Below are 17,890 nucleotides of genomic sequence, written 5' to 3'. Positions count from 1 at the left end.
CCAGATAAAAAGGTATACCTCAAAACTTAATCACTTATCATTACTCTTGGAGGATGAAACAATAAAAATCTGGTTCTGTGTAATGTGAAGACGACATTAACATTAATAATAGAAATTAGAATGATTACAGATTTTTTTTTTAACTATTTTTTTTTCCTGGGTGAGAAGAGGAAGTGCAGAAACTTGTGTATTTAAGGCAGTTACTCGAATGCAACTATGACTGGCCATTGTACTTAAAAACCTTAATATGAACATTTACTGTCTCCCCTTTTAAAATGTAGGGAATTGATTGTGGGTGCATATGCATTATTTTTTAAAGTTTTTAAATATAATAATATTTTTTCTGAAGATAATTGATTTCTTAAATAACCTTTATTTTCTTCTAAAGCATGGATTCTGGTTCCTCAGAAAGTCCTGCTAGTCTGAAAAGAGTAGCATCACCAGCAACAAAAGCAACTACATCAGGTGAAGGTAAGCATTTAAAACTGAATGGCATTAATAGTATTTTACTATGTAATTAAATGCAGTAAGTTTGCTTATTACCAGAAACAAGCTTAGAATCAGATCGTAGTGTTTTAAGGTCAGACCTGTTAAAATTTAAGTGGAAATCAATTCGCTTCTAGAATTATTTGAAATTATTTTAGTAAAAAATTCTGTGTGCTGTGAATATTGAAGAAATAATTCCATGTCCCATTAAAATATCTTCTGTAGTTTGTACTGATTTTTGTATGGATATTTTGCTAACAAGCTCTGATCTGGAGTGGGATTTGCAGAGGTCCAAGTAAGCACATCTGTACCTGTACTTCATAATGTCAGGAACTGTTAATAAATGTCTTAATTTCACCCAAAGCTCATATCCAGTGTTTCATTAACGCTCTTAATTAAAGAAATTACAATAAGTTAGAGAATGTTGTGATCCTTATGGTCAAGGCTACTCCTCAATTTTAAAGATGGAGCCTGGGTCACAGACATAATTGTCAGGCCTCTGAAGGGTTTTGGAAGATTTGCATTCCTGGCTGTTACCATCCTTTAGGTGGAGTTTAGTATCTCTACACCAGCTTGTTAACAAACTGTGTGGGCACTCTTAATCCACTTCACTGCAGAGTCAGCTAGGTTAATTTAAAGCACAGTGAGAGTAAACCAATGAATCTAAATATGTGTTCCAAATGAACATTTGTCTATAATCTCTATAGCACTCCTTAAGTTTTTTAACTATAATTCTACATACAGTTTTAAGCGAAAGAGTCTCTGGTTACTGATGTATTTAGCTTGCCACTGGCATGAGCACTACAGAAATTAAAAGGAGGGAACGGTAAAGATCCATGTAAGAAGGAAGGGGAGATAATCAGTTATTTCAAAGTACAACTAGTCTTGCTTACTATATATTTGAGGAAAAGCAATTGTAGAAATGCTAAGTTTTTATTTAAAGTATGAGATATCTCAGGTTATATGTTTGTATTAAAAAGGAACAAAACTTTCAATACAACATTTCAAAAAACCCTGTATTTTAAAGAAAGAATAAAGCGTGGATTTAACATTTTCTATTACATTTAAAGGATTTAAGAAAAATTCCACGTGCATAGCATACATTATGATATTTAATGTGTGTGTTCGTGTGTACGTGCGTACAAACATATGTGTGTGCTCTTCAGCTGCAGTTGCTAGACAAACCATGTCTTAGCTTTCATTAAGGATAGTAATTGTGGTTTGAAATCTTGCTGAACTTCCCCAAGCTAAGCTTTTTGGTTAGGTTTAGTGTTCAAGAAAATAGAACAGTTGCCAGCTGCAGTGAAGTTCTTGAACGTTTTTGTTAATTATACATGAAAGTCTTCCTGAAATATTGTTAACTGCTGTTAGTAGGTCCAGAGCTGGTCCTAGAAGCAAAGGATAGAATCTTCAGGAATCTCTTTTGTGCCAATATAAAGTGTGATAATGCTCAGTTAACTAAGAATGTATCAAGTTGTATAGAAAATGTTACTGAATTGTGTGAAATTCTTTGTAATCATTTATGTAAAGATTTTTCATGTAGTTCTCTGAATTATACGTTATATTTCTCAACATTGGCCCACTTTAGTGTTTTTGCACTTGAATACCAAGTACTTGACTGTGTTTCAACAAAACAGAATACATTCAGGCTTTGTCTTAACATTTCCCAGCCATCTGTTGCGTAAGATGCAATGAGATGTGCACCCTTCATGCAAAGCTTCAAGTAATGAAAGAATTCATTGAATTCATTCTATACTAGAGCCAAACAGCATATGTAAAATGAAGACTATATCTACAGATATTTGGATATTGAGACTTTCCATCACCAAGACTGAAATTGTCGTCATCAGCACCAACCAAAAAACTATTAGGAAGCGTGTTTTCAGAGTAGTTTCTAAAATAAATTAATAATTTATGTACATTCTAATTACACTAGCAAATTATTTTACAAAAAAAAAAAAAAAAAAAACAAAAAAAAACAACCAAATTAGAAAAAAACAGAAACAGCCTTTTGATAGCTTGTATTTAGTCCTGAGAGATATAAATTTATGCATTAAATATTGAGGTTTCTATGAATAGTAATTAATAAATTTGTCTTCTGTCTAGCTCATGGATAGACTATATTATATTAGTTAGGTTTTGCAAATGATAGTTGAGAAGTTTATCAAGTGTATTTCCATCTTCTGTATTTATTTCCCTCTTACAGAGTATATTGCTATGTACACTTATGAAAGTTCTGAACAAGGAGACCTAACTTTTCAACAAGGTGATATGATTCTTGTGACAAAGAAAGATGGCGACTGGTGGACAGGAACACTGGGTGATAAATCAGGAGTTTTCCCATCTAATTATGTGAGACTCAAAGATTCTGAGGTAGAGACATGCTGAAATGTTCTAAAATTGATCTGGGGGAGCTGTGTTTTATTTGATGTTGTAGCGACAGTTGCAAGTCAGTGGATCATAAGAGAAGAAAAAATATTTTGCAGTTTTACTGAATGTGAGATGGGAAAGGGAAAACAATAACTGCATTTTACAATATAATGTCATCAATAACTCTGTGGATCATATATTAAAATGAATCTTGCATGTGTTAATAGTTAACATGGAAGTTTTGTAGACACAAATCAGAATAGTTATGACTACTTTGTTCCCCAGGTAAGTTTTTAAATGACTGAGTTGTACCTTACTGCACTTATTAAAAAAAAAAAGGAATATTTTGATCTATCTTTTTTTTTTCCTATTGTTGTTTTCTTGCAATCGGGGAACAAATTTCACAACAAAACTTAGGTAACTACTATATTTATTTGAAAGTGATTGATTGAGTAATAGAGGCTTTTTAAATCTGATTTTTGTCCTGGAATAATCTGATAGAACATGTCCGTATTAAATTTGTTTTCTTCTTTTTTAAGCATTCTAAAGAAAGATGTTTGATTTTGTATATTCCTTATCTGTTTGAGAGGATAATTCATCTACTAGAAGGAATTAGCTTAGAGTCATAGTTAAATACAACACTAATCTCTTGATGAGGAGTTCTTGTTTATGTCTTTAAGAATAACAGGAATTTTAAAAGCAAATGAAAAAGTAAGAATTACTGGATTTTTAGAAATCTAGGTGGTAAGGCTTTTTCCGTAAGTCTTCAGTTCTGTGTGTGACACAACTCCAATGAAAGACTGTGTCTGCAATAGAGCTTGAGCAAAGTCACTCCTTAAAATTATTTCTGTTGGTGGAAAAGCCAAAGAATAAAACCTGCAGTGAAATATGTAGCTGTAGAAAGCCTTTATATAATAGATTCCTAGACAGTAGAAAAATTTCAGTGACATCCTCTGAGACAAGGTTAAAAAAAAAATGTGGTTAGTGATATTTAGTATTGCAGTCCTTGGGAGAAATAGTATTTTGATATTGCTTTCAGAAACATTTTAGAAACTTCTCTCATCTATATTTTGCATCATGTAACAATCTGCTTCAATCCCTAGCACTACTAGTTTGAGAACTAATTAGTCTTATGCTGGAGAAGTCTGTCCCAGTGTTGATTAGTTGTTCACTTCTGTTGTGAGGTACACTTTTCTGTGCACGTTAAGATTGTAGCTTCATAGAATAGAATAATTTAGGTTGGAAAAGACCTTTAAGATCAAGTCCCACCATAAAGCTAGCACTGCCAAGTCTACCACTAAACTGCGTCGGTAGGCACCACATCTACATGTCTTTTAAATACCTCCAGGGATGGTGATCCCACCACTTCCCTGGGCAGCATGTTCCAATGCTTGACAACCCTTTCAGTGAAGAAATTTTTCCTAATATCCAAACTAAACCTCCCCTGGAGCAACTTGAGGCCGTTTCCTCTTGTCCTGTCACTTGTTACTTGGGAGAAGAGACCAACACCCACCTCATTACAACCTCCTTTCAGGTAGTTATAGAGAGCAATAAGGTTTCCCCTCAGCCTCCTTTTCTTCAGGCTAAGCAACCCCAGTTCCTTCAGCTGCTCCTCATAATATTTGCTCTCTAGACCCTTCACCAGCTTTATTGCTCTTTGGACACGCTCCAGCACCTCCATGTCTTTCTTGTAGTGAGGGGCCCGAAACTGAACACAGTATTTGAGGTGCAGCTCCTGCTGGCTACACTATTTCTGATACAAAATGATCATACGTTAACCCATTCTAAGCAAGCACAGGTATGGTCCTACCTGCCACACTTGCTGCCACTGTCTTTCATCTAATCTGTTCATAAGCAAGCTCAGGACACTAAGCAGAGCAGAAAACTAGTCTGGCAACAGTAGTACATAATTCTAAGTTGATGCTTCAAGGTCAGCAAGAGTTAGGAAAATGTCAGTACCACAATTAGTACGGGAGGAGAGTAGTGAAGGAGTCAAGATTGCTTCAGCATCGGCTTAGGTTAGCTTGAGCTGGTTTTGAACAGCATTCTTAGCTGGCTTTTGTGTTAAATACTTCATCTTAGAAGCAAAACATCATATGTTACATTTAGTATATGATTTTGGATATGCCTGTGCTCATTCCTACCTTTCAGTTGTGTCAAATATACTGACTATGGAGCAGCAGATAAAGTTAAATCAGGTCCCAGACTTGAATAGGAGTACTCAATGTTTCAGTTAGTGGAAGCATTGTAGCTGTAGTACTATGATGTCCACCACAGCAGGCTAGCTTGTCTTTTTGACAATAAGAGTAAATTTTGGGCAGTGGTGGTGTTAGGCAGGTTATAGGTTTACCCTGACAACAGAGCTTAATGAGAGTCTGGACAATAAATTCTGAACCATCTGTCCCCAAGTCTAGCAGCTGGATTCTACTCTGAGTATCCCTTCAGTTGTATCAGTGGTGGTGGTTTGGGGTCTGTATCAGGGAATTTACCTGGTTAAGAAAAGCACTCCCTTCTGCTGTCCAGGATGTGGGTTATAGTTCAGTCCTGACAGTAATTCGTCACATACATCAAAAAGGCGGTGCCCTACAGAGGTATAGGAACAAGTGTACAGGTAATTGCCTAACCTGTGGAGTATCTTGTGATCACGGAACTGTGCCCTAAGTCTCTTTATACTACAAGTAATTTTGTGTTACATTTGGTGAGTGGGAACTTGCACTGTCAGCCTCCTAAAACCCTCTGAGGCCTGTTTCATAGGTAGGTAGTAATAGCTGCTAATTAGTTACTTAACCTCAGCTACATTCTTGTTAGTTGATGTTAAGTTTCCTTTGAACTTTCTTGAAGGGACTGTTTTTGTTTTCCCTTAAGATACTCTCAGCAGAGTTTAGTCTCTAAACCTGGGAATTTATATTCATACGTGCAGAGCTGCCTTTTGCGTGCCTTTAAGGACTGGATGCTTGTCCTGTGGTGAGAGACAGGCACACATATTAGCAAATCTTTGTAGAGAACTTGGAAATAGACATTTAATACTGAAAACTATTTTTATTGAAGAGATCAATTTGATGTTTCTCTGATCTCAGCTTGTCTGGGGCTGAAACAGCTAAGTGCAGTTCATCAAAAAGTGCTTCAACTGCCCTTTTTGCTTGTGAAAAATCACATCTTCAGATAAAGTCTCGATGAGAGAAGGAGGAAAAAGCACAGAGCTCGTAGAGATCTTTGTATCTGGGATGCTTATTTTCATAAAGTGATTCATATGCCCTGCAGGACATATTTCTTATTCCAAATGGATAATTGCCATTACACGTACAGTGTTTTGCTATTCAGCTTGTTCACAGAGCCAGTTTTTACAAAGGACTGCAGAATAGTGGCTGTCTGTTAACTTTCAGATGTGCTGCTGTCCTTAGACAGCTGGCTGATTGTGGAAAATGTTACTAAAAGAGTAAATTAATTTAATGTTTTCTGCACTATTGACTTAGGCCCAAAGAAGAAGTAAGGCAGTGCTCATCTTTCAGCAGCAAGCATAGAGTTTATAGAAATGGTTGTAAGACTCAAAATATCAGTGGTTTATACATCAGAAGAAAAAATTTTGAATCTGTTCTTCTGTACCTAGTCCCAGGCTACCCATTCACCTCAAGTTGCTAAATTAAACTATTTCCTGTTCCTTAAAGTTTCAACTTATTAAGAGTGAAAGTGTTTGTTCTTCAGACAAACAACAACACTGGTTCATGGTCCATTCTCAAAGTTTTCATTAGATTGAGGTAGGTGGATACAGATTTGAAATGGGTTTTTACTCTACCCTGCCTTTCTTGAGACTGGTGATAATTACCTCTGCATAAGGTATGGAGCTCATATGGTGGACTTGGAAACACAAAAATTTAGATCCCTCTAGTTAATAAACTTTGCATAAATGTTCTGAAAATAATAACAGTGTGAATGTATTTAATCTGGGTGCTAAGGGTCTTACGGGACAACACAGTTGGCAAGTCTACTGCTGTGTCTTAATAAATTAACAAAGCAAGTTCTGCTCTACTGTTTCAAGAGGCTTTATCACTTGTCACAAAATACCCTCAAATGCAGTTAGTGTCTCAGGTGCACAAAAAGGAAATAGAATGGGGTATGTCCTCTCCACTGTGTTTCTCTCAACAGAAAGAACAGAAAATACTTCTCCATCTACTTTGGGCCAGAAGTTGAGTCCATCTTAAATGGACATTTATTAATTTAGTTATTTACTGAAGCACTGCAGGATTTCTCTGTGTATTTCTTTGGTTTAAAAAATAATTCAGACTCAGTCTGGTCGAGATGATTTTAAAGCTTCTCTCTTAAAATAATCTCTACATGTTTACGAGTTAACTGTAAAGATACAGTGTCACAGCCTGTTTTATGTGTCCATATGTTCCTAATCTGGCAAGATGAATGTTGACTAAGTGGTATTTTGAAGGAATGTGTTCTCTGAAGGTCCAAACACTTGTTCTTTATTAAGGAGGGGGGAGGGTGTTTCTCTGCCAGAAACACTTTCCAAAGCAGAATTAGTTCCTGATATTACCATATCAGTGCCAGTTGTTACCTTTGGTTCCACACCTTTTAATCTTCCCTACTTGTGACTTCTGATGGACTCACAGTCACTTTGTCTGGACCATCTTCTCCTTGTCCCCAGACCTAAACTGTGTCTTTATCTGATCTCTGCATAATGCTTTCCTATTTCACTTTTTTGTTAATATAGGTCACAGTGGCTGTAGAGAGAGGTGGAGAACTGAATAGAAGGAAAGGAACATAGGGAAGAAAGGAAGATTTGCTGGCCTTGTAGAAAGTAACTATAATCAGTCTTTTACAATGACAAGAAAGTAGCACTGAGACAGTGGTATCCAAGTGTCATTTAACTTAAAGCATCCACTTTTCACAATCTTTCCCAGAATTTAAGTTACAAAATGTCAGGGAGAAGCATGGTATACTAGATGTGTATAATGTGCTTTGATACCAAATTAGAAAAAAAAAAAAAAAATTCGCATCCCCACTCTTACCTTCCAATACTAGTTACAGCTTGTGAGGTAGGAAATGCCAACTGCTGGGTTTTCTACTGTTAGTAAATGGGATTGGCTTGACTAATACAGCGTGCTGTAGTTCAGTTTGAAAGATCAGGCTGCTTTAGTAACTTTTCTGAAAGATGTTCAAAATGTGGATGTCTTAGAGCATCTGTGTAGTCTTCAAGACAGATTGAAGTTCTATCTAATAATCTGTTTTACAGAGGCTTTCCAAACCAATACATGTTTTTGTTTTTTGGTTTTTTGTTTTTTTTAAATGGCCCTGTTCTCTATCGTTTAACTAGGTTTTTTTTTAGTTACTCCTTATATTAGTTTCTGCCAGAATCCCCAAGTTTTCAAAGCATCAAGTTAATATGGAGAATACTGAGGGTGAAACTGTTATTTTCCATAGAGGAATTAGGATTCTGTGAAAACTTTGGGGTCATTTAATGTAGGCTCCAAGTTTGTTAGGAGTATCCTAAAGGAGAAGTTGAAGGCAAGTGGAATTGTTGTGAGCCTTGCTTGAAGGCAAGAGGATATTTATGGTCATTCAACATTTCTGACCAGTGTACAGTTTAGATTTTCTATGTTGCTGTTATCCATAGCAAACGTGTTTATTGCAGAATATAAGACTGGCAATGGACTAACAAGGGAAGAAACTGAAGTAATTATTTAGGGGGCAGGGGGAAGCTGCCCTAGACAGAGAGATGGTGACTAAAAGGGTTGGAAGATGACTGAGGGAGGCGTGCAAGGGGCAGAGTTGAGACCACACACTGTTTGAACACTCTTAATTCCATGTATATCAGTAGAACTGTGAGTGCATTAAAATAAAGATAGCTCTTCCCAAATAACCAGTGGCCTCAAGGGAAAAGATTTTTTTTTTTTTTTTTTTTTTTTTTTTCAGGAAGTGAACTTTGAGTTTGTGAATTATGAAAACTTTTCATGTTAAATTTCATCTTTCAGAATCACTGTTTTCCTATACATAACTGAACTGATCTGATTTCACTGTTTGCTGGATTTCTTGTGGCTGTTCAAAGGATTTTCTTGTAAATCTCTTGGCTTGGATGATGATGATCATCATCACTCATCTCACCCCATCTAGGTTCAGAGGAAATAGCTACAGATAGATAGCACCTTGCTATTCAGTGTCCTGTGCTCTCAGGGCACAAAAATGGTGGTGGGGCTTTTACTGCTGCAACACACATCACCTACAAATTTCAGATGATTTGTCTTAAAGATGCACTGACTACACTGACTATGCGAACGTGTCACATGAGAAATTTTAGAACCTTAATATGGACAGTACTGAAATAATTATGTCGAGTTAGTTTTTTAGGCATATTTGCAATCCAACTATTTGTGTGGCTGAAAACTACTATCGTTGTTTGAACTCAACTTGACCGAATTCACACGCTGTAGATACTCAAAGTTACGATTCAAATGCTATGTAATTTGGAATTACATCAGTATTTGCAGACCATGAAATGAAGAAGAATTCAGGAAAGAAGTCTACACATTCATGTAGTTAGTCATCCACTTCCATACACTGCTTGATATTTATTCCTAGATATTAATTGCTATCTAAAATATAAGGGTTTCTGCAAGAACAGAATCCTCCTTTAAGAGTTCTTTACTTGTTTAGTGTGTTGAAGTGAAGCATAGTAAATAATTTCATATACTGGAGAAATAAATGAGCGCTAAACTTACATCTTACTTTCTATTTCAAGGCTCCTGGAGCAGCTGGAAAAACGGGAAGCTTAGGGAAGAAACCTGGTGAGTCATATATTGTGATAGCACCTTATATCTGTTCTTAAGTACTTAAATTCAATGGCAACAAAATCTTGTCCATTAAAATAAATTATATTTGCTCTTGGTCATTTTGTAGTAATTTCTACTGATGAAAACTGCTGTCTACAATAAAATAATGCATAATCTGTCAATCATTCTATCTAGCATGTATCAATCACTAAATAGTATGTAGCTAGAGAATAAAAATCTGCTTGCTCAAAAATGAATGTAAACTTTGTGATAGATTGATGAACAGAACAGTGAAAGCCAACAAAAAGCCCAAGTTTACCAGTGCCTCTGAAAATGGAGGTACACATTCTTACCCTGTGGTTTTACACCATTTTTCCCAGAATACTACACAGTATGGTTTACCTAGGCTCTGTGAGCTCTTGTGCCTGCTTCTCATTTTCAAGAGCACATACCGTGTATCCATATCTATGTAGCTTATTGCCTGTCAAGCCTGATCATATTGCAGAAGATCATGTTGCAGTTTACTTTTTGGCTAGGAAGAGGTTCCCTGGCTCTTGAGGTGGTGGGTTCTGTTCTTCCAATCAACTATTGTATTTCCAAAGATCATTAGAAAACTATATTCTTTGCCACTGGCAAGCATTTGTAAACTTTGCAGAAGACACTTTTTCCCTTTGGTGTATTTATTTGCTTTTGTACCGAAGAGATGACTTCGCATTAAGCTGAAACAAAGTAAATATGGGGTGCTTCATGCTTCTATGCTCTCCCTTGCTCTGAGGCTTGTTCAGTTGCAGGTGGTTCAGGGATGTGATCTACCAAATCTTGCCTTATTTCCATGCACAGGTGCATATGCATATTTTCTTTTGTGGGGAGGAGGTTTTGTTTTGTCTTCCTGAACTGGTTCACTGTGTAAGAGGAAAGGGGGGAGAGTAGATTGCAGCAGCCCCAACTTCATTTGGTTTATTTTACCTTGACATAAGAGCAATGGCCTGCTCTCATCAAATCTTACTGATCCATCAGTGGAAAGAAGGACTTGGAAGTAAACTACTCCTGCTCTTTCTAACTTTCATTTGCATCATTCAAAATAGTTTTTTTGAGAGTCAGACAAGAATAGAGATCTGGAAAAGCTCTGGAACTGATACCTAGTAGGAATAGTGGGAAGATGCTGAAAGGGCTGGCTGCTTTTGCCATGCGTGGGAGAATGGTCAATGACAAGACTTCAGCCTAGAGCACCAGCCTTATAATTGCTGGTGTTCTGGATTTGAACTTCCAGTGGAGACTGGAGAGATATTGACAAAAGCTGCGTTCAGAAGCTTTTGGAGTTTAAGAACAGTTTGGGAATAATCCTGCGTATTTTTCAGCAAGGAGGTTCATGGATGTTTTTGCTATAAATGAGCTGGAAGTGCTCAGCCAAAATAAGTGAAATGCTAATGAACGAGATGAAATATTCCTGTTTATTCTGGAACCAGTGGAATGAGTGGGTGGGAGTTGGTAACTGTGTGTTGAAGAGCAAGGGAAAAGAAACTATGAATTTAAGCAGCAATATGAGGACAACTATATCTGTGAGAAGGCATTTTTTATTTTATTTTTTTTTTTTTTCTAAATGTACCTGTTTTAGTAGAGGCTGCATTTTTTGGCCTAGGCTGTAATTTAATTGGATCTCTTCTAAGTAATTCAATATTTAAATAAATCAAAATTTAAAAATCTTTCTGGAAGGAAAGCTATTTTTGTTTTCTTAACTTTTTTGCTGAGTTGTTTTCTCTAACTTTCTGCCTCTCTGTGATATGCAAGAGCTGAATGTTAAACTTGTAATTCGTATTGTAACTTAACACACAATCCACAGTAAAAATTCTTTATGCTGCTGGCTGGTGAAAGAGGATATCTGATACCTGGAGCCTTGTAAATCACATTTTTTTTAGATAAAAATGAGGAAGTTCTTGTTATGAGAGATATGCAAGGTATAAGATTTTTTGCTCTTTTGGTATGATATACTGAATATTATAATTGCCATGATAGTGAGAAAGATTTTTGCCTGATCTTAAAAAAAAAAAAAAAAATTTTGACAAACTCCCACAGTTAATTTGTTTGCTTGTGTTGATTTTGCCTCCAGAATGTCTCTAGGGTGGAGGATTTAATGTGATTCTGTGGAAAAACCTGCAAATGCAGGGAGCTCGCAGATTTTCTAGCAGTATAGCCATGTTTCCTGCCAAATAGCTTGCTTTGCTTTGTCTTCGTACAGGACAGATTGTGCTGCTTTTCACTATGTAAACCTTTCTGCTCTTCTATCATCACCTACTATATTTTACTTTGAAATTCTCTCTTCTGTCTTCTGATGTCACACTGTGTGTGTTGTCTAAGTTCCAGATCCAGGTTTAAAACATCTTTCTAACTGTCAGCTACTGGCTTTTTCACCACCTGTTTGGTTCTACCCCTGTGTGCCTGCCTCTCCCCTCTTTGAGTTACCATGGGGGAGGTTCTGCCGTTTTTAATTCCGTGTGTGTCATCACTTGCAGTGACCTCAGATTGCTTGTCATCTCTCTGCTTCTTCGTCGTGCTTATGTTGTTCATTTATATTTTGAATGCTTCTCTGGCCATTTTTAATTTTCCTAATCATCGTTTTCTTCTAAATTTTAAGTAAACCATCCGATTGTTTTCCTGGCGGTCTTCAAATCACTTTGTTGTTTCTTCCCTGCAACAAAACCTCCCTCTGTTTCAAGGGAGTTGGCTTTGTGGTTTCTTCTGCCTACAACTGCCTTTTCAATGATTGCTGCCTTGCCCAGCCTTGCCAGCAGACTCCCCCCTCCTCTCCCAGCCCGTGGGTGATGTGTTGTTCCTGAGCGCCTTTGCTGTTTCTCTTGGCCACAGGAAGCTTGGCACTTGTTGAGGTAGAGGGCCAAGTAGGGCAGTGCCCAGCACTGTGTTACTTTCTTAGTGCAGCTGCACGTGGGGAAGCTGGAGACCACTTCTCTGTGCGTGCTCCCTTCGGCCTCAGTCCCTTTTGCTGGTGTTGCTGGGTCGGCTGCTAGTCCACCCCACGCTCAGCGTCGCGTTGCTTTCTGCCCCTTTATAAAGGGACAGACTGGCAGGTGTGACCTTTCTCTGCTTAGTCTTCTAGTTCCAGATTTTTAGGATAGACTACATTGAAAGTGCGTACAAACAGTAATCGTAAGTGAAAATAACTGATACAGAGTTTTTTATCAGGATTTTCAAATAAAAGCTACAGCCTCAAGCAGTTTACTGATCTGTGATCAGAGAATTGCTGAGGTTTTGAATTAAGTTGGCTGCCTTTGCACTGAAGCAGTTGAGACACATTTCTGTGATCTTGTACTACTACTAGCTCTGCTGTGGGCTTGTTCTAGGATAGTCTTAGACCACAACCATAACCAGTCAAAGTCAGTGCCCACATTGGCTATTTGATGGTCCCCAATTTTATTTGATACATTGTCAAATAAAAACTTCCATTGTCTTAGAAGCAGGCTTAGAATTTGCTATTCCAAGGAAGTTTTTTCAAAAAAAAACAAAACAAAAAAATTCCTGCCTCTCCCCCCCCCAAAAAAAAAACAAAACAACCCAACAATCCCTAGATCATTCTGTTAAGGAGAATACTTAAGTGATGAATGACTGTTTACTGGGATCCTAAAGTGGAGTTTTCAGCAGTAACACTACTACATCTGTGCTGCTTTGGGTGTCTGAGACCCTTTACATCTAAAAAGGGACTATGTAAATGTAGCAGCTTAAAAGGTTTAGTTTACCGAAAGCTAAAAAGTTCCCAAAGCTACCATCTTCTGTTTATGAAAGGTCCCTAATTAGCACAGTTTTAAGCATGTTCTCCATCACCCTAACCATGGTTCAATGACATGCTAAACCTGACTTAAAAGCTATAGATAGGACATCAAAATACCTACAGCTGCTAATAAGCTCCTGTCGATTCAAACTGATTCAAAAAACAGGTTAACCCTGCCAGACTTTATGATGATTAAGTTATCTGTCTTTACACAACCACTGTAAAGTGGAGTAAACTGTTGTCTGCTTTGGCTAATTTAATGGAGAGATAATTATGAGCTCATGGTTACTCTGTGTCAGATACATGCTGGTGGATGATCAAATAAGGCACCAGTTTCATATTAATGTTCATGGAAAAAAGATTTCAAAATAAATCCTGTTTGTTACATTTTGAAAATGTTAATTTTTTTGTCTAGTCTAGTGGTGAAAAATGTTTTGCAGCCCTTCATTAGCTTGCACCTCTTACTACAACCTTTTCATTATGTTATAACAAGATGTATCTCCTGTTTTTAGGGAGCTTAGTCCAAACTGGTGCTCCAAAAAATGTATTTATTAGGAAACAGTATTAGGACTGAGACTTTTAAGAGCCATATAGACCTGATGATGGTCATTTCAAATATTTTTTTATATTCTACCCATAGAGCTGCTACATCTTTGTTTTATTCCTGTAGTGCTATGAACTTCTGATCTTTTTCATAATTACCATATGTTTTCATACAACTACATAAGTATATAACAATACTATGGAAAGAAATACAAAATGGATATACTGTGCCAGTGATAATAGCAGAGTTAATGTTGTATAGAATGTCTTCAGGTTTTTTCAAATTAACTTTTTTTTTTTTCTCCCCCCTCTTCAACAGAAATTGCCCAAGTTATTGCCTCTTACACAGCAACGGGTCCAGAACAGCTTACTCTTGCTCCTGGTCAGTTGATTCTTATCAGAAAGAAGAATCCAGGTGGCTGGTGGGAAGGAGAGCTCCAAGTTAGTTACTGTTTTTTTTGAAATAAAATTCTGTGTAAAAAAAAAAAAAATCTGTAATTTTTGAATAGTTCAGAATGATGAATGCATCGATGATAAATAATTTTGAAAATGTTCTGCAACTAAGCATTTACAAATAAAATGCCTTTGCAAAAATATACATATATTCCAGTTCCTTGAACTTGAAATAACTTTGGAGGACAGCAGGAGGAAGCCATTGTGCCTTGTTATAAGTGACGGATACCCATCTCATGAATCAGACCCAGCCTGCAATCCTCTCCCTTGTACGTTTTCCTGGAGACCCTTCAGAATTAAGGAAGGAGTGGATATTAGGGTGCATTGTTTTGGCTGCTTTTGAATCCTTGTGCCCTTCATGTGAGCAAAAAAGCAGCTGTCATGTCAGGGGGTGGGCAAAGCCAGCCACGCAGCGCAGCGGGAGTGTGAGGGCCTGTTGGGTTAAGTGGCCGGGCCTGCAGGCGTGTCCCGTTCCAGCGGTGACCGTGCGTGGAGTCGCTGATACCTGTGTGCACTGTGGAAGCGGAAGAAATACTGGGATGTGCAGTCCTGAATGTCTTCCTAAGAAGCTTCTGAAATTGCCTCAGGCGAAAGTCTGGCTACCCCTTTTGTTGAAAGATTGAGAAGACTTTTACAGCAGCGGTGTTTGTAAGATGGCCACCACTTTTTCAAGTTGCTTAATGAACGTGACAGCACAGAGTACCAGTCTGATGTTGCTGAGGTGTCCTCAGTTCAGCAACAACTCAGTTTAATGTAGAAGATTGAATAGAATGGTGTCTGTTGCAAGCATCAGATAGGAGAGAGCTATAGTATTGTATTAGAAGGCAATAATAAAACATTTTAACCAGGTTTTTTTTAAGAGCAGAACTTGACAATTTGGAAACTTTGATTCTCAATGACTTCCACTGGCAAAACGTTGTTGTTGTTTTTTTGTTTTTTGTTTTTTGTTTTTTTTTTTCCCTCTCCAGTACCGCTGAATGAGGTTTTGTTTGGTTTTGCTTTTTTAACAGGAAATATTACATGAAAGAATGTAATTGATTTATTTTTGCAATGCAGATGCTCAAACTAACTTAAATATTATTTCTGCATTACTAGCTCCCCTTTTTGCCTTTCCTGGTGATATTTTTTCATCTTTTGTGGAGAAATCATCTTCCAGGATTGCTTTGGTTTTCATTCTTACTAACCTTTACGTGGTTGTTAACTTGTGGCTTGAAAGAGTCTCACATTAAATGTATGTTAAGATAGAAAATAAGCTTCACTGGGCAAGAGTGGTCACAATTACCACTTAGCAGCTAATATGAAGTTTTACTAAAAAATTAATTTTTGATTGTGTAAATAGTCATTTGTAGCTCTGGATACCTTACAATCTTGCATATGGTTTTACAAGTTGTTTTCTTCTTCATTAGCAGTCCCTACCTATTCTTTCAGTTCTCCTGTTCCAACACTGTAATACTAGTTCCTGCTCCTTTACTATGTGAGCACAAAGGTTAATGCACCAGTATGGTGAAACGGATTGAGGAATTGGTTAAAAATAAAAGCAGCAACACGGCTCCCATCCCCTCCCCCTTCCAAAGTAGTGGAATGATGACAAGATTTGAAGAAGGGCACTAATATTAACTTTTCTTTACGCATTTAATTTCAAAATGGTAGATTGTTTAGAAGTGTATGTACAGTTCAGCTTCAACCTCAAGTATGTTTTGATGATGCTTGTCTTAGGGGTCAGAGTAAAGGTAAAGGCAAATGTGTTAAGCATTACATTGCTGGGTTTAATGCAGTCCTCCTGAATATCTTAAAACGAATGATCTAGATGCACTTCAGTAACGAAAAAGAGAGGAAAGGAAGTAGCTAAAGAATAGTACATGTGTTAGATGACCTTTTTTTCACTAAAATTAACATCTATTTTGTTTTTAAAGGCTAAATGCTACATGCTCAATATTTCAACGTTATTCTAACAACTCAAAAAGAGAATAAATCATTAAAGGAATTCTTAACATAGATTTAATAGATGTAAAAGCTGAGATTTGATTCAAAGTTATAGCATAGACTTTGTTACAGTAAGGATTTTTCTTCTGATTTTATTTGCAATGAACAATGCAGTTGGCAACATAACAAGGGGTTGTTCCTGTCAAATTCCTATCCTGCTTCGGTGACGCAAGCTTTGTCACCCTGGCTCGGGCCTGTAGTTCCTCTGTCCCTGTATCCCGTCCCTGCCAGTGACTCCCTGCGGCCGCGTTACCGGCGGGAGGGCGCTGCTGCAGGCCAGGCGTGGGGTCACCTGCTGCGCTCAGCACGCCCACGGGGACCACGTGTACCCCATGCCTGGGCGCACCACCCTTCTGTACTGATGCTCTCTGATTAGGTAGGCACGAGAACGTCTAGTGTACTTTCCAAAACCTTAACATCTATTTATTAGGATCATTTGGAGTGTCCATTTATATGTATCTGTAGTTGCCAAAGCTTATTTTTTTTTTTATTGGAATCTGGCTTCGGGATTTTGTATTGAATCCAAACTTTACCCATTTTTTTTCTTGCCTTAATGTTTTGCTGTTCTTCTGAAACCTGCCTAATGTGACATATGTTTATACTCTGTTGTTTGAGCAGAAGAGACTATTAAAAAGTGTAGATATTATTTCTTTAAAAGAAAAGAGGTCGTTTGAATTCTTAATCTCTACCTAAACTATCACAATCTATTTAAATGCAATCCTTTGCATAATGAAAAAGCACTTAAATGCTGCCATGCATTAATGCAATAGTTGCCTATTATTCTAGAGTTACGGTTTAAACAGAATCAGGAGAAATCTTTCAGGAGAATCAGGGTTGTAATGTTACTTATAAAGCACACAAAGTAGGAACACTGTTAAGTGAAAATTCACTCAAATTAGTAGTAAATAACTACTGTTTAGGTATTATAAACTACTGTTTGTACGTTATGAAAGCTTACTTCACATAATAGAAGTGTCATAATACTAAACTATGCCACCAAATTAGCTTACTACTTCCTTATTAAATGTGTTTTTCTAAAATAGTCACTGTGACTGCAAGTAGTTAAAATATTGACTGAATTGCCTTGTCTAAGGTTCTACTGATGTGCTTAATCCTCTTAAAAGAATTGATTTTTTTACTAGGCACGAGGGAAAAAAACGGCAGATAGGATGGTTCCCTGCTAATTATGTAAAACTTCTGAGCCCTGGTACCAGTAAAACTACACCAACCGAGCTACCTAAATCAACAGCATTACCTTCAGGTAAGCAATGTGGTTGCATTAACAAAGTTGCTTTTGTAATGTGTGTCACTTACAGTAGGACTTCTAAAAATAATTATGGACTTTCAATAGGATATTTAGTATCTCTTATACTAGTCACTTTGGTTAAACTCTTAATTTATGGGGGTTTTTTTAATGAAAAAAAACATACAATTGGTCTGTATATTTATGTAGGTGGTCCCTCAAGTATGAACTGTTGAGTGCTAAAAGGTCATCTGTGAT

At 37.1% G+C, this 17,890-nt stretch overlaps 1 protein-coding gene across 1 annotated transcript in view; it reads left to right on the top strand.

The window, feature by feature from the left end:
• Positions 1 to 17,890, top strand: part of ITSN1 (intersectin 1) — a 138,764-nt gene that overhangs the window by 95,450 nt on the left and 25,424 nt on the right. The window contains exons 24-29 of the mRNA XM_042789009.1: positions 389 to 471; positions 2,693 to 2,859; positions 9,599 to 9,644; positions 14,273 to 14,394; positions 14,994 to 14,999; positions 17,539 to 17,650. Coding sequence (XP_042644943.1) covers positions 389 to 471; positions 2,693 to 2,859; positions 9,599 to 9,644; positions 14,273 to 14,394; positions 14,994 to 14,999; positions 17,539 to 17,650 — 536 coding nt within the window. The remainder of the gene's footprint in view (positions 1 to 388; positions 472 to 2,692; positions 2,860 to 9,598; positions 9,645 to 14,272; positions 14,395 to 14,993; positions 15,000 to 17,538; positions 17,651 to 17,890) is intronic.

This window comes from Tyto alba, unplaced genomic scaffold (assembly GCF_018691265.1).
Source record: "Tyto alba isolate M040663 unplaced genomic scaffold, T.alba_DEE_v4.0 Super-Scaffold_14, whole genome shotgun sequence".
In the NCBI taxonomy this organism is placed as follows: Eukaryota; Metazoa; Chordata; class Aves; order Strigiformes; family Tytonidae; genus Tyto; species Tyto alba.
The sequence above is the reverse complement of the archived record's forward strand: the minus strand, read 5'-3'. Positions and strand labels throughout refer to the sequence as shown.